General features: G+C 43.5%; 2 protein-coding genes and 1 long non-coding RNA gene across 8 annotated transcripts in view; 1 reads left to right on the top strand and 2 right to left on the bottom strand.

The window, feature by feature from the left end:
• Nucleotides 1-489: 489 nt before the first annotated feature.
• LOC111845988 (receptor-binding cancer antigen expressed on SiSo cells-like) lies at nucleotides 490-7100 on the bottom strand. Of its 3 annotated transcripts, none has more exons than XM_023815794.2 (7): nucleotides 6965-7100; nucleotides 6092-6186; nucleotides 5792-5870; nucleotides 5221-5382; nucleotides 4915-5022; nucleotides 3960-4051; nucleotides 490-1662 (listed from the first exon to the last, which is right to left on the bottom strand). In XM_023815794.2, the coding sequence occupies exons 2-7, from the start codon at nucleotides 6172-6174 to the stop codon at nucleotides 1545-1547; spliced, it is 642 nt and encodes a 213-aa protein (XP_023671562.2). In that variant the 5' UTR covers nucleotides 6175-6186; nucleotides 6965-7100; the 3' UTR covers nucleotides 490-1544. The 3 variants fall into 3 exon arrangements, with proteins under 3 accessions (XP_023671562.2, XP_023671554.2, XP_023671546.2); XM_023815786.2 differs by having other exon boundaries at nucleotides 6783-7099; XM_023815778.2 differs by having other exon boundaries at nucleotides 6818-7099.
• Nucleotides 7101-7435: 335 nt separating this feature from the next.
• The window catches only part of LOC111843922 (uncharacterized), a 28992-nt gene continuing 8924 nt past the window's right edge, over nucleotides 7436-27503 (top strand). The window contains exons 1-5 of one of the 3 annotated variants that reach the window (XR_011993167.1): nucleotides 7436-7507; nucleotides 10956-11025; nucleotides 11215-11307; nucleotides 13666-13739; nucleotides 25930-26594. This is a non-coding gene — a long non-coding RNA (uncharacterized lncRNA). Of the gene's footprint in view, nucleotides 7508-10955; nucleotides 11026-11214; nucleotides 11308-13665; nucleotides 13740-14808; nucleotides 15629-25929; nucleotides 26595-27503 lie in introns of those variants that run through there. The other 2 variants (XR_011993168.1, XR_011993169.1) reach the window with 2 other exon arrangements.
• Nucleotides 7766-9362, bottom strand: LOC111843909 (transcription and mRNA export factor ENY2). Of its 2 annotated transcripts, none has more exons than XM_023811898.2 (5): nucleotides 9215-9362; nucleotides 8700-8774; nucleotides 8477-8547; nucleotides 8267-8341; nucleotides 7766-8019 (listed from the first exon to the last, which is right to left on the bottom strand). In XM_023811898.2, the coding sequence occupies exons 1-5, from the start codon at nucleotides 9238-9240 to the stop codon at nucleotides 7943-7945; spliced, it is 324 nt and encodes a 107-aa protein (XP_023667666.1). In that variant the 5' UTR covers nucleotides 9241-9362; the 3' UTR covers nucleotides 7766-7942. The 2 variants fall into 2 exon arrangements, with proteins under 2 accessions (XP_023667666.1, XP_023667674.1); XM_023811906.2 differs by lacking the exon at nucleotides 9215-9362 and adding an exon at nucleotides 9004-9205.

The following is a 27503-nucleotide window of genomic DNA, read 5'->3' as shown; positions in this document are numbered from 1 at the left end:
AATATCTGTACTTGCTGGTTCAGCCAATAGATGTTTTGCCTATTTATACATTCAGGTGTTCCAGTGGGGCGGTGCGGGTTAAGCTCTTGCTGAAGGGTAGGATACTGCTGGCTGAGGGCATTTTAAAACCACAGTTCCCTGCGAATCCTGCGTTTTACCACAGCTCCCAGCACTGAGTCGCAGCATCAGACTGGTTTTGCATAATCATTCTGGCCAACGACGAATGTGCTACGCCAGTCTGGATCACTGCTATGGGCGTCTGCTCCTGTGCAGAACATGTGACGTTTTTCAGAAACCAGCTATAGACTGCAAACAGCGAGCAGGACCATCCACAGATCGCTCGTTCACAAGCAGGAAAAAAAAAACGAAGGCCTCCGAGTTATCAGAGAGGCCATCATCTCATAAACTCCCAAGCGGATGGATTTCACAATCCTGTCATTTCCCATTAAGCCGATTCCACAGATTCCCAGTGAAGAGGCTTCTCAAAAAGCAGATACTTTGTGATCTTTAGTCCTTTATTTTGTATGACAGAGAAGCTTCATTCAAAAACCATTCATCTAGCATTCAGCAGGTCGTTCAACTAAAAAAAAAAAAAGCATTTCATCGAACCAAAATTATGTGATGTTTCCATGACAACAGTCCATCCCAATCTCAGTTTTTCCCTCATACTCCGCCCCCACCATTGAATGCCTTTCAAGTGGAGTCTCAGGTGAACTTTCAACCAAAAACGTCATAATTTCATTCCTCTACTTGACAGCTGATGCTGTTTGCAGGCCGCCATTCAATTCAGCTCCCAAGGCAGACGTGACAAACGGGTTTGAGGTCATCATATAACTGCAGAACTTTCAGTCACCTCTTTCTTGATATAATTATGAAGATGATCTGTATTTCAGAATGGCCTCCATAAATCATATATGCAAATTAAAAACATACAAGTAAACTGATCATCATAATTAAATGAAAATGAAAGAAACACTTGGTTTAAAAATCAAATGCCGTAAGGCCACCCAATACTCTGATGTCCCGTCTGACAGTTGTGGCTGTTTTGGTTGACGAACACATTTGCTTTTCAGAAAAATGCTGGTGTCCATCTTCCCCTACCACCCCCCAGCGATTATAGCATCTCCCCAAGCCTCCTAACAGACTACAGTGTGTGAGAGGTGCAGTCCCTGACCAACATCACAGGCATCTAAGCGGAAAAAATAAAACTGAAAGCATTCCAGCTAAACAGCAATAACGGTTCAGCAAGACCCATAAAAGCAACACTCCCAACCTTCTTTACTCATAAATCCAAAAAAAAAAAACCCTGAAAAACTACCTCCTGGTTTCCTGGGAAAAGTTGATGCCGGTCAGGAGGCATCTTCCCAAACAGGAGCCATTTAAAAAAGAACATTAAAAAGCACTATCAACAGTACGAAGGTGATCTTGAAGTAGGTCACTGGAAGCGGGGGCATAGTGTTAAGAGAATGTGTGTGAAAAAGCAGGATTTAACAGGCGATGTGGCCCCCTCCCTGCCTCACGCCACGTCCCCAGCTCCGCAATCGTTACGACAGCTTGATCGCCATCTTCTGTTCTTTTTTCATCAGTCTCTGGGCCTCCTTCTCCACTTTCTTCTTCTGCTGCTCTATCGCTCGCCTCTCCCTCTCTGCCAGCTTCTGCTGCCTGTTTGAAACAGGAGAACACCCATCTGAATGCGGCCCAGTGCTTTCAAAGACGTTTCAAAGCGAGACTGCAAAGGACTGTGGGAGCTTTCCATGGAAACGGCTCGTGACGATGGTGCTGCATCTCTCCCTGGGACAATTTTAGACACGACTCACAACAGCAATACCTTGATGTGTCACTGAAATATAAAATGTATGTAATAAAAGGCTTGGAGGATAAAATCCACAAGGGCAATGACTTCGATTTTGTTTTCAGTGCCAGATGCAAATAATTTTATTTCACTTAAAAGCAAGAGGAGTAGAGGTTGGATTTAGCATAAAAAAAAAAAAAAAAAAGTAATTTTGGAAACAATTCCCACAATATGCCTCATCTATAGTGGTAGGAACACCAATGTTTAAACAAACTCCCTGTTTGGCAAGAATAAAATGTCCACATTGGATAAATGTCAGCAAGCAGACCGTCCAGACACCAGTGGGAATTCAGTACAGCAAGAAAGCATCAGTTTTCAGTGAGATAACGGCTCTCACTCATCATCAGCCGCTAAACACCTGTTTTCAGACTCTGCTCACCAACACTAACAAGCTGAAGTGAATCAGTGAAGCTGATCAGAAGCTGCAGGCCAGGCAAGGCCCGCCCACTCTCGGAGACGGCCAATGGCCTTGCCTCAGAGCTCACTAGCGGAGAGGACTCGCTCATCAGGCCAGGCAAGGCCCGCCCACTCTCAGAGACGGCCAATGGCCTTGCCTCAGAGCTCACTAGCGGAGAGGACTCGCTCATCAATCTGCCAGGAAACATAAATTACTGCTGGCTTATGCAGGATTTCTCAGAAAACACTTAACCACAGCTTTTACTGAAATATGGACCTTTAATCTCATTCTGTGCACTAATTTCCATAAATTTCAGTATGCTAACAAAGGGCCCTAGTCAGGCACCAGAAGTGAACCACAACTGCATTAAATGAACAGTCAGCTTCATTGATGTCTTGAATCACAGCAAATTATTCATACTCCTTCATTACAAGCTTTTCAGATGACAGTAAGCTTGTGTTTAATGTCAAGTAACACTCTTTAAAGTCAAAACCTGACACAGCCTTCAAGGAGACATGATGGTTGAAGTTAGCAGAACATGCTGGAATGTTCAACACCTTCCTCTAAAGTGCTAGAATATGTTTCCCCCAAAAGCCTCTGGCCAGGGGCACAGACTGCAGTGCATCCCAGGGGCCCCCAAGGGGCCCCCAGAACAACAGGGAGACTGAAGCCCTTCAAATTAAATGATGAAAGGATCCTTTTCAAATACACCCCAACTCTCTATAACAAGGTTCTCTGCGGACGACGTGCTCCAATCAACTCAGTGCCTGATATTGTTTACCAAATGTTCCAAAAAAATCCACCAAAAATGAGTCGAGGGGGAGGAGCTGGATGAAGTGGCCGGGGAGAGGGAAGTCTGGGTTTCCCTGCTGAGACTGCTGCCCCCGCGACCCGACCCGGAAAAGCGGTAGAGGATGGATGGACATATCTGGTACGCAAGTACGAATTCACCTTTAAAAATGATACGTGCTCCGTTTGATTGTTTGTAAAAGCGCAAATGCATACTTATTTTATGTGCATTTGCACTGCTAAGACAAGAAAATACCTTCCATTTTAACCTGTATACCACAAATAAAGTAGAGTTAGATATAAAGATTAAAATGCATTATATTTTGTTTTCATATCAGCGCAAAAGCACATAAAATAACTACGCATTTACACTGTTACCACAATCGATTATCGCATGTATCGTTTTTAAAGGTGAATGCGTACCAGTTATTTCCATCCCTGATTATGGTCATGGAAGTCTGCTGACAGGAAATATACATAGTGAACGGTGCAAAAAGCAGTGACACAGTGCCACCTACTGTCAAATAATGGAATAGCACTTTGAGGACACAAAGATCGCACATACCAACCTCCCCAAAACAAAATGTTTTGTGTCTGCAGTCTGGCAGTTTCTGATACCTTGTTTAAACTTAGCCTGCAAAATGCTTTTTTCCTCGTTCTTTCAAAATAACTCTATGTTCTCTGCTGCCCTACAGCATGAGCCTATTCTACACTACTTTTCCAGCACTGACCTCTCAATACAATGTTTTAAATATTAAAAAGCAAGTCATCCATCCATCCATCTTTAAATCACATATGCTGCCAAGGTCCTGGAGAATCTCGAATGCTCTGCCAGGCAGCACAGGGCATGAGACAGGGGCACCAATTAACCTAATTATATTATATATTTTGCTGATCATATTTATAAAAAGGGGGTCATACCTCAGCACCTCCTCAGCCTCCCAAGCAACACTGGACTCCTCCTCCCACGCGTTGTGGTCCTCCTGCCAGGTGTCCAGGTCCCCCAGCTCCGCCTAGCGATCCCAGACATGAGAGCAGGAGTTACCCAGTGCACATGAGGATGCCATCTCAGCTCAGCCACGCAATGCATGCTGGGGAATGGTGCCAGGCTCCCAATGGCACTATAAGACGTGTAACCCTTCACACTGGAGTCACACTGGAGTCACACTGGGAATCTATGCGTTACTGTTAAAAGATCCTTGACCTAAACTCCTCTGATTTATTATGTATATTCAGAGGCTTGACCCACCTGATAAGTTTAAAAAAAAAAGATATTTCTGAACATTATAGTCAGGGTCAGTACTGAAGTCAGTCCCCTTACTGTACACAGCACATCTCCCATTTCTGTGTTGGTCACTCTTGCCCTGACCCAAGTCAAATCAACCATGTCAGCTCCTGCCTAATGTAATGATTTTGCCAAAGTGGATTGAAGTCTGTATTACTGATTAGAGATTGTTAGGCACTTATGAGAGCCTTGGAAGACACTGAACATTCTGTTAGAACAAAAGACAGGAGTGTCCAACTGGGTCCTATGAAGGTTTATTTGTGCTTAACAGTCAACGTCCGTCACTTTCATTCATGACGTAGGTTCAGTTTCAACACTGGCAGGAACCAAATTAGTTCCAACCCCCCTACTGCCCTAAACACACTTGGAACTCCCACTTTATAGGTAGGGACACGGCCCTACTGTCTGCACCCAAATCCATGTTCTTGGTTACATGCCTTTTTCAGAGGGAGAGAGAATAGATTGTCTCTTCGGTAAAATGCCAGCCAATTTTTACCATCTGGCCAAATTCAGCTGAGCACAGCGTTGCCAAATAAACCCACCACCATCACAGCTGACGCAATCTGGTCAGAGTTGTGACACGACACTCACCGTTGGCTGGATAAAGGACAGATCATGACTGACAGCCAGTCTGCTGGAAAACCCTATGCTTGTATCAGGAATTGTCAAGTTCAGAGGCTCCCTCTTCTTAAGGACAATCTGTAGGCAAGAAGATAAAAATTGAAATTGGACCCTTGAGAACCTTAATTATCAAACGTGCATTTTTAATATAATGAGCTCAAACAGTTAGAGCTATAATGGAAAGCATCTATTAGAAGTGAAAAATAAACACAAAAATGTCTGCTTATCAAATATGTTATAAACTAAACAGAATGTTAGGGGATGGGGGGGCCATACTTTCTGTGTTTTTCTGATGGTGGGCGCCATGTCCTTGAAGTAGTCTGGCTCCTCCTCCTCCTCCGCATCTTTGGGCTGCGAGGGCATGTTGCTGTTCCCCCCCTCGATCTTGATGCTTGTCGGGACCTCTTCATCCCAGGAACTCCATTCCTCAACCTCTGACTGCGTGAAGGAGAACATGACCTGACGCCTGACACCTGACACCTTCCATAGGGCTCCACTTAAATGTTCCATTATTCCTCTGTGGCACAAACTGTAAATTTACATATTTCTCCTCAACACGTAAAATAAATGGCTTGGTTAATTTTTGCTGTATTCTGTAAGGTTATTTGCTGACGCTGGTTATAAATGGTAAAATAAAAAGTAATTCCTGTTGTATTACTTCTTATTTTCAATGTTGCAATAACTTATACAGGTGCTTTTACTACTAATTACTTACTGGTGTCCCATTTCAGTTTCTCAGAAACACTTCTGAAGCATTTCATTTAAGGATGCATTCATTTCATTGACAATCTTAAATGTTTCATTTAAAGATCTTCATCCCAGAGCTCTTATTAACAAGATCACTTACCGGCTTTGGAGCTGAAGAATGGCTCACCGTTGTTGGCAGAGTAATTTGATCACCACTTAGTTTTCGTGACCTTCCTGACCTAAAGACAAATAAACGTGGAGAAATACTGCTCACATTTTCGCAGATAACTTAAAACCGGGGATACAGTTAAGACAAAAATTCTGGTGACAAAAGCTAAACTTTTAACGTCTGATACTAGTACCTACTAGTAACACTAGTAATACTAGTAACAGCACAAAATTGGTTTGTCGTTCCACATATTTTCATTTACTACATTCATGTGCATTTAAGTGCGCTTACCGACAAATGAGCCTTTTAAAAAATGAAAGTAACGTCACCAGGCAGGTGCAGATCTTAAAGAGGCGGAACTGGCCGACTGTCATTGTGACTTATACCTGGGTTAGGAACAATAAACAGCAGTCTGTTAGACTACCCACAATACACTAAATATTTAAATAAATAAATACAATTGAAATAGGCATAACTGAAAACCTCATTCACTTTATTTGTTTAAAAACGTATTTAACAAAAGAATATATAGGTCACTGCAGTCTAAAAACTCGAGTGCCTTCCAGCATCTGGAACAATAAATCAGTCTTATAAAAGAGCAACATTTTAACAAAACGGAAATTATTCTTCAGAAAAAAATGAACCAGCGTTACATGTTCCTGTGTGCAATTCCCTTTGCAAATGAAAACGTGTCTGTCACAGTATAAAAAGATCGTCTGTAAACGAATGCTTTGTCGCACAACAAAGGTGAATATGTGCGGTACTGCAAAAAATCGTTTTTCAGTAAGATGAAACCGGGATGATTCTTAGGTGAACAGTACTTAGCTGTACAGCATGCATATGAGCTCAAATAAATTAACATGCATCATTCAGATTCACTTCTCCAGGCCTTTTAGTTAGCTGACCATGCGTGTTTCATACGTTGTCAAGTTCCCAGAATTCCAAGCCGCTCGGCTTTCTGACAAAACACTGCTCAGATTACCTCCACATGCCAGTCTGTGCCAGGGTGACACTCACCGGGCAAACAGCACTGGTGCCTTTTTCTGCATTCGGTTACAGAGCTAAAGCAACTGCCCGGACCCGCCTGGGCCCCTCTTAACTCAGCGCGCCGAGAATCGTATCGACATTTACTGCCTGTATTTCATAAAGATCTAAAATCCACACCGTTACATATCCATCGCATCCAATTTTGTTAAAATATCAAACTGTGCCATTCCCAATTCAGGCTTCACCACTCTCCAATTGCATTTCGGCTTCCATCTTTGTACCGACGAGGAAGTGCAACGCATCTGGCAGGACCCAGTTATAGACGTCCGAGGCAATGCCTGTCTCTACCACAGTCCGAGTTGTATAAAATATCAAACATAAAAATGAAATAGAAATATTATATATATATAAATAAACCAGAATTTATAAATTAATATAAATTGTTTATAAATTTTGAATTTGCGGCGTTTTATTTCTTATATAGCGATAGCATTACATTTACAAAGTGAAAAAATCAAGTTATTTAGACTATAGAACACTACTCGGTAAGTATTAAGTATGGGTTTTGCTAGAAGATACGTGCAGAAAGCAACCTATAAATTCATGTAATAACGGTCAAAAGCATCTTTGGTAAGTTTAAATGGCATTACCGAAGACCCCTATAATGCGTGAATTAGCTTTGCACGTTTTACGGCGCGCGCCCATCCATCGGCAGCGTAGGTAGGCCCAGCAATACCACTGTATTCTTTCGATACTAACCTGTGTCAGTAAGGATATATTCACAACAAATGTCTAACTGCAAGTTTTATTCATGCTGTGTGTAGCTCCTCATTGTCACCGCCGAGTATCCATATTACACGCCACAGCACTACCCGCGTTACTGATACTCTCGATAATCCAAAATAACATACATGTATCAAATACTCCAATTTTATAAAAAATAACAAAAATGAAAGTATTTAAGAAACAACACCGACAAAAATGAGAAAGCAAAAACATTTATTGATAAACCTGCATTAGAACATCCCAGAGCCGGTGCCTGATTATGAAAAAATAACTTTAAAAAAAAAGGTACCAAAAATGGTCTGAGCCATGATGATAATCTCATGTCTTGGTTAAGATGCAGCAATGTGGCATGAAAATGAGAAGTTCCCTTCATAACGCAGAATGCTGGGCTAGAAATGCCCTTATTCTCTGCAGAAGTTCTTTCTTCACACTGTCTGGCACGAGAGCTGTAAGGAAGCACAAAGACACAACCTAAAATGCAACTGTACTTAGAACGAGGACTAAAGGCATCTTATCCCATATTCCATTTCCATTTAAAGACTTTCCTGAGACGTGTGCAGAATGGACGGTACAAATATGACCAAAATGCAAAGTCCAAGGTTTCCATTCTTGACATTTAAACTGTTGTGAGTACCAAAAATGCAGTTAAACAGTGAAAACAATCAAGTTTTAAGACTAATATGTTTGCTCTACCTCTTCCCTTTGGTGTAATTTCTGCAACCAGGTCCTCCACTGTGACATGTTCAAATCCCTTTTCTCTGATGACATCTGCAATAGCACAACATTTATTTTTGGCTCTGAGAGAGGAAAAGATCTATCTACCTTAAATTAAATTAACCACTGGACAAAGGGGAGAGGTGCTGGATTGATGAAATGGTTTTCCTCAACCAGTAAGACCCTTACCTTTGCAGTGTGCTTTCAGCTGGTCCTTCCATCCACATTCTATAAGTTTGGCTCGAAGTAACTCCTTCAGCCTACAGAAAACACACCACCCATTCAATGACAACTGTAACACACTGAAGAGGCTTCCCTGGAATATTACACTCTTCAAACTTAATTACACAAACTGCTGCAAAACTATTACACAGCAGTCTGGCACGAGCTGGGTGTTAATGTTTTTACCTACCTCTCCCGTTCGCCCATTTCTATTAATTTCTGATTAATAGCAGCTCTCATTTGTGACTCTTTACTCATGTTCACCCTGGAAGATTGGGGAAACAATGACTGAGCAAGCCGCAGACCAAAGCACGCCAGCACTTACAATTCACCACAACATAAGACAGTACAGTGATTTGCGGCAGACAATAGGTATCTCGTCGGCATTAATGTGTAACAAGCTACAGTAAAACCGCAGTGATCCATCTTCGACCGATTTCTCCAAATACCACCAATTCCATCATCTACTCTATGCATAAATGAGAAGTGATCACCGCTTCATTGCATTTCCATGCATCTGAATGCTTAGATAGCTCGGCTGTGCTATAGCAATTTACTGCATAGCGCGGTTGAAAATTGAAGCATTTTAGTATGTAAACATATATGACGTTTGTAGACACCACGCTACCCGTATGCAATCATACAACTGCTATATTTTAGCACTAATCCTGCGCATATAAACGTCGCCCAGCGTGTTTCACTCACCGAAACGCACGCGGCTGCGACCACATAAGCGTCCCGTGTTACTATATAGCAAGTGGTTCCTACATGCGCTGCAACTGCGTAAAATAAAATAAGCTAATTTCAACCTGCGGGGTCCGCTCACTATTTAAAAATATATATATAATTAGCTTAATGTTTAAATAACGTTCTCTGGGTGTTTTTTTCCTTCAACATTTTTTGCCAAGTTTTTTTGTGGGACATTAACCAATCAAAATTAAATCAGTTTTCACACAATTTTGCCGGAATATTATGTTGCACGCTGTCAGAGTTATGGAAGTGTCATCCCTGTTTAAAAGGGAAATGTACGCGCGAAATATTACGGTCCGCCATGAGGTGGAAGCAGTGTTCACGGAATAATTTCGGTTATCGGCATTAGTAGGGTAGTTGATATAAGTAGGTACCGTATAACCTAATGTGCATCCGCCTAACTTTCAACTTTCATTGAATGTATCCCTCGTAATGTCCTTTTGACATAATTCTAATATGGAAAAGTAAAGTTTGCTTGATTAAATTTTTTTATTAATAATGAAATTTAATTGTCAGAAAAAAAGAGTACCCATTTGTACCTTTGCTTGTCACACTCAAGGGTCTGCCAATAGTACCCTTAGGTAGGTAAATGTACATTTTATGACACAGAAATGGACTCTGAGGAACATTTTTGTACCATTGGGGGTACATTAGACTAGTGTTGTTTGTACCTTGGGGAGTCAATTTCTGTACTTTCTGTACGCAAAGGGAACGTGCTGCTGAGAGGCAAATAGATTGTTTTTTCTGTTTGTTCATTGGGTCTTTTCACAATGTGTAGTTGACCCTGTGGTGTGATTTTGTCACCAGGTGAATTGTTAAGGCACTGGCACACCGGATTTTCTGCCAGCCCGCCGACGCTATGGCTTCGCTATTGGTGTGAAGAGACAGTGGTACCCAGTGAGGCACCACGTCACCTCTGCCATGTCTCACGATATTACTTTAAGACCCACATGCTTAGATACCTGTGCCTTGATGAATCTTATTAAGCCTATTATAGTACATTAGCCATGACACTTACTCTGTAAAAAAAAATAGAGCTTGGATTATGGATAAATCCTGAGGGGGGGAAAAAAATGAAAGAGGAGGATTTTGTCTCTCTGGCTTTGCCTTTTCAGATGATCATGTCCTTGATGGAAATGGAGGTGCTGATTTGAATGTAGGCCTGAAAGGCTCCTGTGAGGTAATGAGAGATTATTCCTCACACGTGGAGCACAATAAAATGCAGCGACATCACCCTGAAAGGGAATATGCACTTACCTCATATTTCACAAGCCCTAGATGCGGCGAGCTAGTGTACTGTGGCATTTATTCATAGGTCTATACCTAGGGCTACCCGCTATGTGTAAAGACCTGTAAAACAAAGTGAATCCAGACAGTTGGGGAGCCGAGAGATGTGTGGTTTATCCAAGTTCCTTGCTTCACCATGAATCAGATTCTGTTTTAACACAAATTTAAAATGAACCAATCACAATTTGTCCCTTATGTTGGGCACAATTGCAGCTGCTTTGAAGCTGTTCTATGTTCAGTGACAATGTGGAGCAGAAGAGTCACGTTTGAGGGCTGGTGCAGCATCGGCATCTCACTGGCGTGGGAACATCACTGGCTCTGAGGTTGTGACTCAGTGCCCTCCGCTCTGACTGGAGTTACGGCTCTGTGCCGCTGTGCCACTAATCGTTTACTTTCTCACATTTAACAGGGACCAGACCGCAGCCTGTGCTTTTTCCCACAGTCACGGCGCTCGACAGAAAGACGGCAGATCGCAACAGGTTTGCCACCTGCGGCACCGATTACGCTAATTCAAAATGGAATGAATGATGATCACAAATGAAATGTGTGTTTTCAGATAAGGTTTTGGAATGAGAGTGCTGTCAATAAAAGAAAATAAATATGTATTTGATAATATTTCATACAATATGAGAAACAGATGGATGACATTTTTCTGTACCCACTTGCAGGGTCCAGATCCTGTCCTGGAGGCTATGGGCACAAAGCTGGGAACAACCCAGGATGGGGTGCCAACCCAGTGCAGGGCACAGTCACTCCTACAGGCAATTTGTTAACTTAAGTCACCTTAGCATGTTATTGGACCATGATGGTGGTGGGGGTGGGGGGGGACTAGAGTCCCTGGAGGAAACCCCACAATGACACAGTGAGAACATGCAAACTCTACACACATAGAGCCATGGCAGAGACTCGAACCCTGGTCCTAGAGGTGTAACTGTGCTAAACACTGCGACGCCACACCGCCCTCTGATGGATGGTATTCTTTCAATACAGGGAAAACACTGGAATTTATTGTGAGGTTTAACAATTTGGCCTCTTTGACTCTCTGTCCATTAGTTCTAGGACATCTGTTCAAAGATTATCCCAACCTAGTGGTGAGACAACACACTAGTGTGAGACCTAGAGTCAGAGAGATACCAGTAGTGGGACGACGCACCAGTGTGAGACCTAGAGTCAGAGAGATACCCGTAATGGGACGACGCACCAGTGTGAGACCTAGAGTCAGAGAGATACCCGTAAACTTATTGCTCCAGGAGTAATGTTGCGTATATTTAAGAGTTTTCTGCAAAGGAGAATGTCCTACAAAGATAACATTACTCAGTGTTGGGGAGTAACTAGTTACATGTAACAGCGTTATGTAATGAAATTACAAAATAAATGTAATTGTAATACGTTACAGTTCCTGAGAAACAGTATGTAATTAAATTACAGTTACCACTCAAAATATTGGTGATTGCAAAGGGTTACATCTGAATATATTCTTTATAGTGAAAAAACAGCCTAATGTAGAATATAACATTCATTTAGTTGCTTTGCCTCTTTTCGCTGTGCAGAAATGCCTTCTTCCGGCTTATTTCCCGACATCGCGGGTCAGCAAAGGCGTTGGGACTTTTCTGCTTTATTTCCCAGTTTAAAATAATTTGTTAGAAAAGTAATCAAATGTAATAAGTTACATTACTTTGATGAAGCAATCAAAATAGTTACATTAATTATTACATTATTAACAGGGTAACTAGTAATCAGTAACCTATTATATTTCAAAAGTAACCTTCCCAACACTGATTATACTCTATATTCTAATTTTAATCTAACTTGCTCTTACCATCAAATTTTTAAACCACTTAAGAAATGTGTTATATGGTCGCTAATATTGCAGATTAATGTAATGTCACATCCATGTAATCCTCCATCAAACAGGATTTTTCTCTATTCAATATCGGGCTGCTTTTTGCGGCTTCATGAGGGGAATATTGTGTGGAGGTTGTTCTCCTATTTGCATATTAATCCAGATCCAGTTTGCATTTACTAGCCATGTTTTCATCCCACTGTTTCCTTTTCCTGTCCATCTGCGTCCCAGAACCTTCATCCTTCAGTGAGGAACTTCCTGTTCTCTTTGGATTATCTGCCTGTTTAATGCTGTACATGTCAGTGTGTCCCTTTGACCTGTCGATTCTTAGCACATTACGCACAGGGCCACTTTCTGTGACATCACCTTTCGTTTTGAGGCAGTATCAATTTAGAGCTCAAAAGCACTAATTTTGATGGTTTTCTATATCCTGTGCTGCACATAATTACTCAAGGATCCTCCACAGTTGATCCTCTGCTTGAGTGGCTTACACGTTTCATTCTAAGTGTTCGATTTCCACATGCCCATGTACAGAATACCCTCCAAACCTGGATCTGCTGCTCTACTTGTGCAATAGTGAGCCAGAAATCACTAACACCAAATGAACAAAGAAAAAGAAAAATCTATTTGATTATCTATTTTAACAGCACAACTTCTCCAGGTGTTCTAACCAAAAACACACATACCTGTCAGACACAATGGTCTTATCGTACTGTATCGCTTGTAGTGAACGCTGAATGGGTGGGTAAAATCTCTTCTGAACGAGCCCAAGACCCCATCCTGCCACAGTATTAGTTGTCTAAACAGGTTGGTTTATCAAGGGGTCAGTCCTATGAGATCCATGTTTTGGAATCTAGCTGACTGACTGGTGGTTTATCTCTTTATGGTGAGAGATCCTCTTAAAGCTGCTAAATAAAGAAGGCTGAAGACTTTTCATTATGATTAACACTGCTGATGACTGTTTGTTCCAGTTCTCTGTCACCATGATGGTGAATTCATCTTCACTCCACTGTGATGGAACCTGATCACTTGATGTCCTGGTGATTGTTTTAAAATCAATAACATTTAAGTTATTAAGCCAATTGTTTTTTAAGCAATGCGTAACTTGGGATCCATTTGTCCGATCAGTGATTGCTTGTTCCTGTACCCTGAAACTGCAAATTTTTTAATCGAACTGTCGTGCTTCATCGTAATTAGTCCTCTGGTTTTCATTAACATCTCTTAAGTGTTACGGATGTCGATTTCACTCTCAGTGATGTTCTTCACTTCATTTCAGGTTCTACAAACAGCAAGAGAAATGACCTAGATGAGCAAAGATCAGCAAGGTTTCAGAGGTGAATTCTACCTGAGGTGAGGTGAGGTGTGATGTCTCATTAAAGCACAATACAGCAGGCAACTGCAGTGCCGAGATAACAAGAATGAAGCGAGAACTGAATTTCATTTTGCGGATTAGAGTAGGTGTGGAACTTTTGTATTGATCAGTCAAAGTATGATATATATTAAAAAATGTAAATACCAAATAGAACTAGAATGTTCTAGCTAGCTGAACTTTATTTATAGTTATATCAGACCTGCAGTCTGTGAGCGGCTTCTTAGCTTCATCAGCCCCATAATGCAAATAGCCTCATCCTACAGACGGCAAATTGTGTAGCTGCAACCAAACACATACAACATATAGACAAGGCTCAGGATGTTCAATCACCGTTTGGCTAAGCATTAGATGCATGATTTCAAATGTGATTTTTGGTACCAGATGATGCGGTTCCAGCATCTCAGGAACTTTCTCACGGGTTTTCCGGCACGCCTCGAGTTTGTAGAATGGTGCAAAGTCAGCACTAGCAGTTCTGTGGCTGAGAATGGCTTGTTATTGAATGTAATGAGTGAGGTCAAAGGAGAAAGGGCCAGGAGTGTTAAAGCTAACAGGAAGAGCTCGGGAGCAAAAGTAACGGGTCAACAGTGTTGTGCAGAAAGGCTTCTCTAAACACACAAGTTCTCCATCGTCGATATGGTTTTGGAGGTAACTGCTAGACAGCTGTACCTAAATAAAATGGCCAGTGATTGAATATCCGTTTTTTTCTTGAAATAATCAAATAATCAAATCGGAACAACATGATTCAGCAATTTTGCAGTGATTTCACTGGCTGGTTGAATCTGCCTTTGTTTTTCCTGTTTTGGGATTTACTGCTTCACTAGTCTTCAGGCCACAACATTCCTCAGAGCACCACTCCACACAAACTGGAGCTGAGCAGAATAGGTCTGTGTCTAACGTCAACCCCTGTAACCCGTCTCAGCCCAGGTTTATTAATCCATTAGTGTTTCCATGGCTTCATTGTCTTTCTGTTTATCTCATGCTGTAACCCTTTCCCTGTGGTCCACTTGGAACATGAAAGCTTGATGATCTGTCTCCGTGTTGCCATAGGAACCACACAGAAGGATGTCCTGCAAATAGAAATTTACTAGATCCAAAAGGACATGCAAACAAACAGTTTATTAATTTCTTTGCTCTCAGCGTCTTACTATTTACTAAAGTAACAGGGTGTAATTTACTGGAAGCTCCCAGAAAAAGGGACATAAAGTGTCTTCGGGTTGCATGGCGGACCTGCTCTCTTCCACCTTCCGGCGACTTCCAGACTCTCTGAAGTCTTTCCTGACTGAAGCTGATGCACAGCTTTCACCTTTGTGTAAGCTAACCCTAAAAGACCAGCTTAAAGAATTAATTGTGCACTCTGTTTCTTAAATGGACAATAAATAACCATCAGACAAATGTCTCTAGATGACTTAGTCTGAAGGTCATGAGCTGGGATGTTTTAGAACTCTTAATTAGACCTGAGAAATCTGTCATTTCTGATTTAAGCTATCTTGACATTTCTGATTTTTTGACTGATTTGTTTTCCTCAGAATGTGTGTTTTAATGAAGACAGAAGCTGTGTGTTTTTAAAAGTAAGGCCTTAAAATAAGGCCTTAGAAATAAGTGTATGTGATGGACAGCACCCTAGAGGTCATGTGACTGGTGGTACCCACCTTTAGGCATAAACAGATACCATTTACCTAGACATTTCACCCATGTTTGGGCCATTCCATTAAAGCCACTCGAACAACAATATGGTCTGAGAGCATACTCTGCAAACAGGGCCAAGACTCAACCAAGGCCAAGCATATTAACATTTTCTCCAGCTGCTTTAATAGAACCCAGAACTTACCAAAACAGGGACACATCTGGCAAGAGTGTTTGTGCCAAAAGATACTGCCCTCTAGTGGGCAGGTGTGCTCCTTACAATACGTGATGCCAAATGCAACTAATATCAAAGTATTCATTAATCAATTAAAATCCACATGCCACTGTTCTAGGAAAATAATTTTTGCGTAAATACCCCTATTAATTATGCACTATTAATCAAATATAACACCCCAGTCAAGTATCCCTTCAGTCTTTAAGGACCGTTGTATCATCATCGCTTTTATTTGATATGGGGTTTTCTCATCTTGAGCAACATTCTTGTTGAAACTTAAAAAACTGTGTTTCTTGTCACTGCAAAGCTAAAAATGTCTGTGCATGTGCGGGCTATCGCACGCTCGGGGGGGAGTTCCGGGGGCTGGTGAAGTCACATCTGCTGCCAGCCTCAATGAGGTGAGAAAACAATGAACTGGTCACAATTGAGGGAGGTGTCCGTGTTTAAAGAGCCTAAGACATACAGCAGCTGCACGTTCCCACGCCCAGCCCGCGGCGGCTGCTATCTCACGGCCCATTTTGACTTGTTGACTTACGTAGTCAAACAGCAAATAGGGTGAATTGGATGTAGGGGTGATATATAGCAGTAAGGTCCGGCTTACGGAGGTTTGCACAGCCCCTCTATTGTTGACTAATCTTGGTTACCTAATGGCCACCCAGATACACAAATATAAGTTCCTTCCTTTTAATGCATAATAATGCCAGAAATAATGGAAAAGACTTAGTGCAATTGTTCTTGACAGGTAAACTGTAGGTGCTGTTGAAGATGTCCTGTCAGAAGCAGGGCAGGAACAGACCGTGTCCACAATCCTCTGGGTTCAAATCCCGGGACAGGCACTGCTGTTGTACTCTTAGTCAGTCCACTAACACTGCACTGGCTGTCCTCACAAGGGTCTGTCCAGCAGACCCCGTCACCCCCGTGGCCGTTTCTCCTCGTCCTCCCTCTGCTTTCTGCCTTTTCTTCATTCCGGTTTCCCTCACCTTCCTTTCTGTCAATCAATGATGTCGTACTTACATCTTTATCCAGCACTTTGGAACAGCTGCTGCATGTAAGTCAGGCTTGACTACAGTGTCAGTATAGTTATTTACTCATAAGTGTAGCGCTGTGCCGAATTACTGATTCTCCACACCTCCTTAAAGTAGCCTGATCTGATCATTTCTGGATCTTGACCTTGGCGTCTACCATCCGGCCCGATGTTTTGGAAAAGTGCAGAGCCATTACTGAGCCCTGACACAGCCTGTGACAGTGGAATGCTATGAAGAGCTTTTACTGGGAGCCTGACAGTTCCCAGTGGGTCTGAGGTTGTCCAGACGCACGGGAGAGGACCCCATGATGGAGTGAGCTCTTACCCCACAGCAACCTCTTGACTCCTTCAAATGTTCCAGATAAAAACTTCTTTGCATAATTGTGAATGTACCTGTGAAGACCTGCCATGTGTCTGCAGATATACATGTATGTCCGTGAACAGTGACTCCAGCCCTCCCTCCTTATATGTCCAGTATCTACGACCCTCTTCCATTCTTCCCATTGGCCACCTGCCTTGCTGACTCTCACAGCACCATGAGAGATGTTGAGCGTGTGAACTGCAGACATTGGCTGGCGATCATGTGCCATCCGAGCTAAACGACGGCAGCTCTGGGAAACAAAAGGCTGCTTGTATGTGTCACAGAAACACCCTCCTCTTTAATGAAGATCGCAGACCTCATTATGGGAAACGACCTGATCAGGCCGCCTCTCTATTTCCAAGTTCAGCAGCTTCATTAAATGACAGTCGCCGTACCTGTGGACTCCCCGACATGTCGCAGAAAATAAATTGGATTAGATTGTATAGACTAGCAGAATGTTTCTCAACCCAGACAGCTTGGGGACTCCCAGACAGCTGGGAGGGAGCGAACATGTGGACCGGCTGGGGTCCCTGAGGACCGGATTGAGAAACACTGGACTAGACGACACTATTCTAGGAAGCGAGATCTTCTACTCAGTGGCGAAAAGGACTCGGGGCCTCCTGCTGCCTGACTGCTTGCTGTCTTTGCTCTTTTAGATTTGACCCCTCAGGAGGCAGCAGGTTTTATAAACACGTTTCATTCTGAGAAACATTTTGCGTGACAAAATGTCCCTCCACAGGGAGACTATGACAAAGCCACTAACTGCTGACCGGATAAAAGGGTCACGGCAATGATAAAAAATAGCCATGTTTGTCCTCGCTCCAACAATGAAATAGATTTCAAAATCTATTCATCCTGAACTATATGCGATATTCTGTGTACAGACAAACCCATCACTACAACTCAGACAACTGCAACTCTGTACACTGAATGCATCACAGTTTTCAAGATACAGTTCAACACTGAAGGAGACAGAGACTCATGGGATCCAGTTGTCTTCGATGCTCAGCAGCTGATGGTGTGCTCAGTCCAAGTCCTGCATTCTGTGATTATCTGCTCTCCGGGGGTGGAGACTCCTCACGTGAGATCGGGCCACTGTGGTCACTTAGTCCGAGCGACAGCACAGAGGTTCTGTGCGGCATGTGGAATAGTGAAGTCGGAAATGCTGCCAGCGAGGTGACTGTCATCGCGTGAGTGTGTTTTCACGTGCGTGAGTAATTTTGATCACGTGGGATGGCCAGCACTGGAGGAGAACAAGTCAGGCGTGGTGAGGAGTCAGGCGATTTACGATGACTGCAGGGTCAGGTTGAATTCTGGCAAGTGTTATGAAAGGAGGAAATGTTATAACTAACAGGTGGGTGTAAGTCATAGTGTTTACAGTGCTGCGCTTGCAGGAGCACATATACCCATTCCACCCAAAATGCAGATTCCAGGTAAGCATAAATATAATAGACGCTGAAGAAGCAGATGGACGCATTCCCATATTATCGGCCATTTGCAAACCATTACGGTCGCTGTCATTGTATCATTATACACAATCTGCATGTGGGTGAAGGCCCCACCCTTTGGGGAACGGCAGGTGACGACGGAGAGCTCTCACAAAATTATATCCAATTTCCGAGCCTCCGAATGCAGTTTCATCCTAAGTGCCTCAGTGATTACAAGCACACAATGCACTCTGGCGCACATTCACAGTGGACATTGAGCTGTGCCACTTTACCCAAGGACCCAGCAGCAGGGTCTCTCCCAGGTGAGGAGCAGAGCTGCCCCCGGGCAAAGCTGTCCCCAAACAGAGCTGTCCCCAAACAGAGCTGTCCCCGAGCAAAGCTGTCCCCAAACAGAGCTGTCCCTGAGCAAAGCTGTCCTCAAACAGAGCTGTCCCTGAGCAAAGCTGTCCCCAAACAGAGCTGTCCCCGTGCAAAGCTGTCCCCAAACAGAGCTGTCCCTGAGCAAAGCTGTCCTGAAACAGAGCTGTCCCTGAGCAAAGCTGTCCTGAAACAGAGCTGTCCCTGAGCAAAGCTGTCCCTGAGCAAAGCTGTCCTCAAACAGAGCTGTCCCTGAGCAAAGCTGTCCCCAAACAGAGCTGTCCCCGAGCAAAGCTGTCCCCAAACAGAGCTGTCCCTGAGCAAAGCTGTCCCCAAACAGAGCTGTCCCCGAGCAAAGCTGTCCCCAAACAGAGCTGTCCCTGAGCAAAGCTGTCCCCAAACAGAGCTGTCCCCGAGCAAAGCTGTCCCCAAACAGAGCTGTCTCTGAGCAAAGCTGTCCCCAAACAGAGCTGTCCCTGAGCAAAGCTGACACTGCTTGATTGATGACCAAACAGTGTTGAGGTTAACACCAGGGCACAGTCCAAATAAGTCCCCTCAATAAGCCATATCTTTGCAGATATCAGCTGCTCCCAGCTCCAGCCCTTTGCGTCACCAAAACCAAAATCAAAACGTGACCCTCCAAGCCTCTCACCTGGCACAAACATGTCGGGGGGTGGATTTAGTCCCTAGCGAATGACAGACCCCCCCCCCCCCCTCACCCCCACGAGCCAGGTCATTTAATCACAAAGGGAATGATAGTAAATCTAACTGATGTGAGATAAAAATAATCTGTCATTTAAGTAATTAGCCAGTCCCCGGGGCTGATGAGCAGGATTGAGTTTTAATTTTCCATTTTTATGACTAAGGCTGGGTACTTTTTTGTTTTATTTGGTGGGTTGGGGGGCACTGGGACACTGTATTATCAGATAAGGACAGCTGAGCACCTGAAGGTTCCACTGGCAGTGGTAATGGTGGTGGGGGGGTCCCTGTGGGCGGGGCTTCTGTGCTTCTGAGTGACACAGCTGCTCTCCTTGCTGGATCGATACTCACTGGAGAAGCTGAGGCAGAGAGTATTAAACACGAGATTCTGTGAGTTAATATGTAACATTTTAAATATAGCCTGGCAGGAATGATGGCTGTTAAATTTTTGTCTGTGAGGAATGTTTGCTTCCCAGACCGGTTTGGTAGATCGTGCTACTCAGAGGTAAATCATCAGAGTTTAACTGTCATGTACCATTATGGTAATGGTGAATTTAGTTTCTTTATATGAGTGTTTTGTTGTGCACCTGATACTTATGAAAACCAACTTTAATTATTTCACAGTTTGTATGTACACTGTGTTTGGTCCAACAGCATAACTTCACTGGGTCTTACAATGAAAATCTTTTATTTAATTTAACAGGAAGAGTAACATACCTTTTTCTGAGCAGAAAATCACTACTTCTGTGCCGCCTCTTACTGGTAAATTTTCCACCACTCCTACCCTACACTCTCACTTAAAATACTCAGCTCTGAAACAGACTTTTTTCTGGGAACTTAGTTGTTTTAGCGTATACAGACCTACTTAAATCCTTGCTGTTGCTCTTAACGTTTTCCAGTGTTAGTGTCTTTGTGTCTGCTCACTGAAAGGGCATATTAAGCACTACTTTCATTTTCAGCATGTTTTTCTGTTGCGCTAAAAACCAGGCAGCTACTCCATTTTCTGAAGATGGCCATTAAAGGCCATGGAAGCGCTACATCCTGTTCTCTCATTCAGGTGACATTTCAGGCAAAGAACTAAGCATGACAGTTACACCCTATCAGCACTGCATTTCACTGATGGGTGAGGTGTCCTTGGGTTCTGGATCTCATTAGACTGCAGTGTTGTCTTGCTGATGCAGTGGGTGTGTAGGGACTCGCCAAAGTGCGCCTGGTGGTGTGGTGTTCAGAACCATGCAGACTGGCTGCCAAGTAAACCCAAGCGAAAGCACAGACAAGGGCAAAGCGAAAATCATAAATGCAATAAACCAAACAAATCATGCACAGTAATATCCATCAAAGAAAAGCAAACCAACCACTATAATCAATAAATGAGCAGAGCTCCCGAGACGTCTTGTGTTCGGCTTTTCACTTCGGAAGACGGAAGTGACGAATACCGCATACAGATAGTTGTGGGCGGAGTCTGCACGTGGAGGCAGAGCGAACGTTGAATGGAGGGCGAGCTTGAGGACGAGGCTGTGGGCGGAGTCTGCAAGTGGAGGCGGAGCGAACGTCGAATGGAGGGCAAGCTAGAAGACAAAGCTGCGAGCAGAACTGAACATACAGCAGCTCATAAAACTGTGCAAAATCCATGGCTTCAAAAAGGAAGCGTAGTGTCATGTCCCTCCAAAAGAAGCTCGATATCATTACAGAGATACGAAAAGGAAAATCACACAGAGTTGTTGCAGACCATTTTGGAGTGGCTGAGTCTACGGTAGGCGATATTTGGAAGAGTAAAGAAAGAATCATCCAGCTCACTTGATGCTGGTGAAAAACTGGATGACCACTGCAAGAATAAAACAGGATGATTTGCTAGCTCAGACTGAAATAACATTCTATGATAAGCCTTGCACCTAATAAATATCATGTAGTTTGTATGTGTACACATGTACATATACCTTGTACTGTACTGTTCATGTAATTCTAAGTAATTTCTGTCTTACGGGCATCCCTTGGTGCCATTCTGCCCGGATAAGGGAGGTTTGACTGTATTTGGTATTTTCCTGATTATTGTCATTGTAAACACTCGCAGACGACAGGCGTTCCCCTCGGCACTCTGCTCGGCTCCCGCCAAGTCACTCCAGCCACATTAATCAACAAGCCGTGAGCATTCTCCGCTGTAGATAAGCATATCTACGGAGAGTCTTGTTTGTGTGACTCTCTCCTGCTCTCCAGTATGAAGGAGTAATCAAAAACTGAACAATTGATGGGGTCTTGCTGGTGCGCGTTATGGAAGATCACTCACCACTGACACTAAATGTCACACTTGGAGCGTCCCCTGTGAAGGCTTTCTGGGTCACTGGTGAGGATTTCAGAGCATTTGCCTGATTAAATTAATTAACAAGAAATATAGACTATAGCAAACAGCCAAAAATGCTGTAAAATCTTAAAAGATATATAATATCTATTCAGTAGATAAAAGACCTATCGCTTATTTAACAAGTTACAGAGAAATATAACAGAACAAACATGCTTACAGGTTAAAATCATTTGTGATCTTGCACACTGTGAGTTAATGGCCTTGGTAATTTAACAGGTTATAAACAGGAAGGAAATACCTGTTTATAACTTCCTTGAGCTGTTTCAGCTCAAGGAAGGAGAAATATGTGTGCACCCCAAGAGACAGTGGGAGGTCTTATTTTACATAAAACAGCCAGGGTGAGGAAAAGTGATAAGATTAATCCCTTCTTCATTTCTTTAGAATCAGGACATGCTGGTGCTGATTGTCGCTGGGTTTCTAATCATCCTTGTCTTCAGCTGTTCATGGCCAGGTGTATAATAATGCCAATTACTCTTCTCTCTCCACGTCGTCATTTCCTTTCACAGCATTACATGGATTAAATCCACAGCTTGAACACTTTAGGGGGATAGCAAGTGTGCAGTGGCTGTGTGTGCTTTATTTTCTTCATGAAGGACTGTGGATACTCCACAGTAATGGCTGCAGAGCTCATAGTGGGTGAGGATGTTGCTGACCCTCATGTCCCAGTGCTTTCAGACATGTGAGCACATGATTAAGGATTAATCAAATGTGAGAAGTCAATGTAAAAGGGGGCTTTGATCCGTGATTCTCATCTTATTGGTGATGTACCTTATCTGATGCTCTTTCAGTCCCACAACTGGCTCGGGAACATTTGTGACCCTCACAGAATGCCATAGCATATCATGGACCAGAATTGCAACCAGTAATTGTTGATGATGGGCAGCCTTGTTGATGGGACGCGGGGGCCATGTGGACATTCAGATGCCCATGGGCATGGGGGCCATGTGGACATTCAGATGCCCGTGGACAGGGGGGCCATGTGGACATTCAGATGCCCGTGGACAGGGGGGCCATGTGGACATTCAGATGCCCGTGGACAGGGGGGCCATGTGGACATTCAGATGTCCGGGACGCGGGGGCCATGTGGGCATTCAGATGCCCGTGGGCACAGGGGCCATGTGGACATTCAGATGCCCGTGGGCATGGGGGCCATGTGGACATTCAGATGCCCGTGGGCACGGGGGCCATGTGGACATTCAGATGCCCGTGGGCATGGGGGCCATGTGGACATTCAGATGCCCGTGGGCACGGGGGCCATGTGGACATTCAGATGCCCGTGGGCCACAGCACAGGTGGTGTGGGATGGCGCTCGGTAGTTTTGCTTCACTTAACCTTCAGGGAAAGCAGAGAGAAGAGGCTTCTGTTTACGTCCTGTTCTGCGAAGTACAGGCCGAGCACAGAAAGGGAGCCACTTGAGGTCCAGGATGTAGGTAATGGAGGTTACTTTTGCTCACGGAGGGCATTCTTCTTCATGTGTGCCTCCAGCAGAACAGGAGCATGGCCACGCCCCCCCTCCCCCATCACTCACCAGAATTGAATTTGCGTACCCTCAGTAAAAACTGGCCCCTTTTTATCTGGAAGTCACACTCTGACCTTTTTGAAAGCACTCGTTTTTAAAAATAGCAGTTCATCCTGGCTGTATGCTGCTCCTTCATTGCCATCAAGCCCTCTGAACCGGCACCTTGAAACGGAGGGGGGGCTTGTACCTTCTGATGGTCAGTTCCAGAAGAACAGCGGCGAGGTGGGGGTTGGAGGGGTCTCGGTGGGTCCGACAGTCTGCTGGGAGGAAGCAGAGCGATGGGTGATTGTCACATCTCACCGATTTCTTTAATCACCCTCACGTTTCTATCCCAGGGCTTTAAACTATCATGTCGTCTGCAAACCTGCAGCACAGAACTGCACAGGTGCCTGCTGGATGAAGATAACAGAGGGATAATGACTGCAACAAGTCAACAGCCATTTAATCCCCCCGAGAAAGTGATTTATCACACAGCTGTCTTGTGGCTGATGGTACAATTCAATGGGATGTTCATGGGGTAATTTCATTGCATCCAGTACTGCTGCTTGGGCTATAAAATATCTTCTGAAACAAATGGCAACACTAAATCCAGGACTGGTTTATTTGTTGTTCCTCAGCTCTGAAGATACACAGGGCAACTTTTTTAGCAATGTTGCTGGGCAATGTGGCTGACTAATGTTGCTGAGGCACTTTCCCATTCATATTGGGCAACAAATTCCTATTTGATCAACTATGATTGGCAGTGGGCAACTTTTCGTGATCATCCAGATCCAGACGGAGTTGCCCTTTGCCTCACCTGATTGCCAATTGCCCAGCAACATTGCTCAAAGTGTTGCGCCACGTATCATCAATTTATGAAATACTTGATAACTTCAAGTGTCCAGTGCACGACTTAATCTGCAAAGCTCCTAACTACCATTTTTGGGATGTGAAACTGAAGGCTGTAGTTCAGTTAATTAGGCACTATTAAGCCCTCCATTTTAAAAGCATTAGATCCCTATTCAAACCCCAAGCAGCCAGAAAAGTGGGGGGGGGGGGGGGGGGGGGGGCTGTATTGTGTATGAGCGAAACAGACAATGTTGGCGCCACAATCTTTCTCTTCCTCCAGGAAGCATTGACACGGCTGCAAGAACCAGAAAGTCAGTAATGCTAAATGAATTATGGGATTGTACACAGGAAATTCACCCAGAGATAAAAAGGAAAGCCTGTTTTTATATTCAAAAGACTGAATTAGCTTTACATATAGTATCCATGAATCTTAACCTTCAATTGACAAAAAGCAAAGTATAACAAGTATGGACATTTTTTGTTTGTGAGAAGCAAAATTCTAAAATGTACTTAAAAAAACTGTTAATTACCTTCACAGGTCAGCATCATCACTTATGGGGCAATATTTATTCTTTTGGCTGGGACATCCTACACAAGGATGTCTCTGAGAGTTACTGATGCTTATTTAAAGTGTTCACTGTCTATGAACCTATATCTTTTTCCTAGCTTTTTGTCGTATATATTCTTGACTGCTTTGCCTGTGCAAATGTAGCTGGATAATCCTCTGTACGCCTTGTGGATACCTAAGTTTCACAGAAGTGTTCAGTGAAAAACAATGCCCATGACCCAGGACAAGTGGGTATAGAAAAGGGATGGATGGATGGATGGATGGATAGAAGTATGGCAGATGTTATCTTCAGCTGGGTACTTGAGACATCTGTTTTAAGGTCAAAAGGAAGACTGCCCATTTCATAAAAAATGCTAACTGAGCATGTGTAGTCTGTGCGCTCTGTATAACTTCCTAATATTTATTCAAAAATCAAAAAATGCTGAGGCACTAAGGAAATATGCAGTATGATAAAAAATGAAATACATGTAAATTTAATTAGGCTGCATTGATGCAAAATTAGACAACCACACAGAACATCAGTACAGAATGGAGAGAAGTCAGTGGAGTGTATTATTGATTAAAAACCAACATCATCCATCTTCCCAATATCCGGGGAGGTCAGACAACAGAGACTGAGCACATATGTTGATGATCCTGGTGAGATCACACTGCATCCCTGTCATGCTGGGCTTCCTGCAATCACATTCTTGCAGATTGCGAAGAAGTGCTAATCAGTGAACCAGCTGATTAAGAAGATTGTCTTATTAAACCAAAGATGACAACATTAAGGTGGAGGCAAGAGACACCCCAAGATACGTGGCAGCAGCAGAAACATTATAACACATTCATTTTGAGAGTGAAATTTCAGTCTGTAAGACTTTCAGATCTCACCCGGGATAGGCTGCGAGAACAGGGGTGCAGGAAGTCAATTCCACACACAGCCCAAGAAAATGGGAATTAACTGGAGGAAGCTCCTCGATTACATGGCGGATTGCACTGCAATGCAAAAGCCAATGTACATTGTAGCAACAACATGTGTGACTCAAACATGACAGCAACTTCTCCTGAGAGGAATTTAGCTGTTTATATTACGGTCTCCATCTCACCAGTGGGGCACTAACAGCAGAACGTCGTCCACAGATAATTTTGTGTTTACAATTTACAGAATCACGGCTGGTCAGTTCCATCGACATTCTGCAGTGCAGAGAGTAACTGCATGGCTGGCCACTGCTGCACACAGGCCCTCTGACCTTCAGCATACTGGCTGAAGCCGTGACACCCAACATGCAGTGTGACCTAGAAGGATGTCCTCTGTCCCTGGATGCAGCTGTCCTACCCTCAAGGAACCAGACCTGCGTAGATGGAAGCCACGTTCATGGGTCATTTACGTCGCCATCTGTGGTCTTAAGGACACATTAAGGTTGGACTCCTGTCTCCCTCCCCTCATCGAAAGGCCACGGACGTTCTGTGCATTTCTGTATCAAGGTGACAATCAGTGTTACACTGCACATTCATCCATTGTCAGCAACCAGCCATGGGAGGATGTCATTTTGTGGGATCACCATAATGATGGTGTTCCCCTGTAGAGTAAGAACAACAGACCGATTAAATTCCTGAGTAAGAACTTGGATTTTGAGCATCTCCACAAGTACCACAACATACCAGCAAGGGGAAAACAGTACCAGGTAATCAGAGAAAAGTTCCAATCTAACTGTAAGGTGCATTCACCCACACGGCCTATGCAGAAACCTCCTGTGTACACAGATAAACATGCTTTAAATTGCAATATACGCATTGCTAAATAAAGAAGACAAATTTTATCCAACATGATCTGGCTGACAGTGTAAGATCTGTAAATTATGATTCCTCATTTTTGGGTACAGCAGGCATCCCTGGATTAAATCCCAAACCATTTTGGTTCAGATCCTTGACCGCTACACTAGCCAAGCATGCAGATGTTCCAGTTGGATCAGGTGCTGTCTGCATATCTGCTCCACTCACATAAGATGAACCAGACCTGAAAATAGTGACGTCTACCAGTCAGCTCTCTCTCTCTAAGCATTGAACAGGCAGGGTAGTGCAAAATATTTCCCCTTAAAGTGATTCAGCATTCAACTTCACTTTCAGGCTTACATAGTATAAATATAATTCTTACTTTTTCCTTCATGCTAAACAATAAATAAATGTAAGACTATAAATGCAAGAGTATTACTGATTATAACAGCCAATGAGAAATAACAATAAATAACAAATAAAATGTCACCACTGTAGATGGACAAACACTTAGCTTTCCCCAAACCAGCCAAATAAAGTGTCCTACAGGCAGCGAGCCGGCAGGCCGGCACCATCGATCCAGCAGCTCCAGGATTCTGTCGTGTCGCCGTTGTTCAAAAGCCTCTAATGGATGTTTGACGCTCTGCGAGCGAAGTGACAGAGAACATCCTGCCCCGAGAGTGTCGCCACCCGCAGCGAACGCTGAGATGCCGATTGAGCCCTTTAGCTGGGGACACGAGCCTTTACCTCTGAGAGTAAATGAATGTGAAGGTAGGAGGTAACATTGTCATCCCATCCCAGATGTGTTCTGGCCCTGGGTTCCAGAATATACAGTTAGAAGACAGGTGGATGAATGGATGGATGGATGAATGGGATATATTATTGTGGTTTCAGTATACCTCTGGACGAAGTATTGTTGATTGTACATAGAAGCAGAAAACAAGTGAATGTCTAAAATTCTAATAC

The sequence above is a fragment of the Paramormyrops kingsleyae genome, chromosome 9, assembly GCF_048594095.1.
Source record: "Paramormyrops kingsleyae isolate MSU_618 chromosome 9, PKINGS_0.4, whole genome shotgun sequence".
NCBI lineage: Eukaryota > Metazoa > Chordata > Actinopteri > Osteoglossiformes > Mormyridae > Paramormyrops > Paramormyrops kingsleyae.
The sequence above is the reverse complement of the archived record's forward strand: the minus strand, read 5'-3'. Positions and strand labels throughout refer to the sequence as shown.

Coding starts and splice junctions, on each gene's coding strand:
- LOC111845988 (XM_023815794.2), bottom strand. CDS start 6,174: ATGACAGTCGGCCAGTTCCGCCTCTTTAAGATCTGCACCTGCCTGGTG. Junction 5,871..6,091: donor TTTAAAAGGCTCATTTGTCG/GTAAGCGCACTT, acceptor ATTTGTCTTTAG/GTCAGGAAGGTCACGAAAAC. Junction 5,023..5,220: donor CCATCAGAAAAACACAGAAA/GTATGGCCCCCC, acceptor TCTTGCCTACAG/ATTGTCCTTAAGAAGAGGGA.
- LOC111843909 (XM_023811898.2), bottom strand. CDS start 9,240: ATGTGGTCGCAGCCGCGTGCGTTTCG. Junction 8,342..8,476: donor GCTGAAAGCACACTGCAAAG/GTAAGGGTCTTA, acceptor GTGCTATTGCAG/ATGTCATCAGAGAAAAGGGA. Junction 8,020..8,266: donor AATTACACCAAAGGGAAGAG/GTAGAGCAAACA, acceptor GCTTCCTTACAG/CTCTCGTGCCAGACAGTGTG.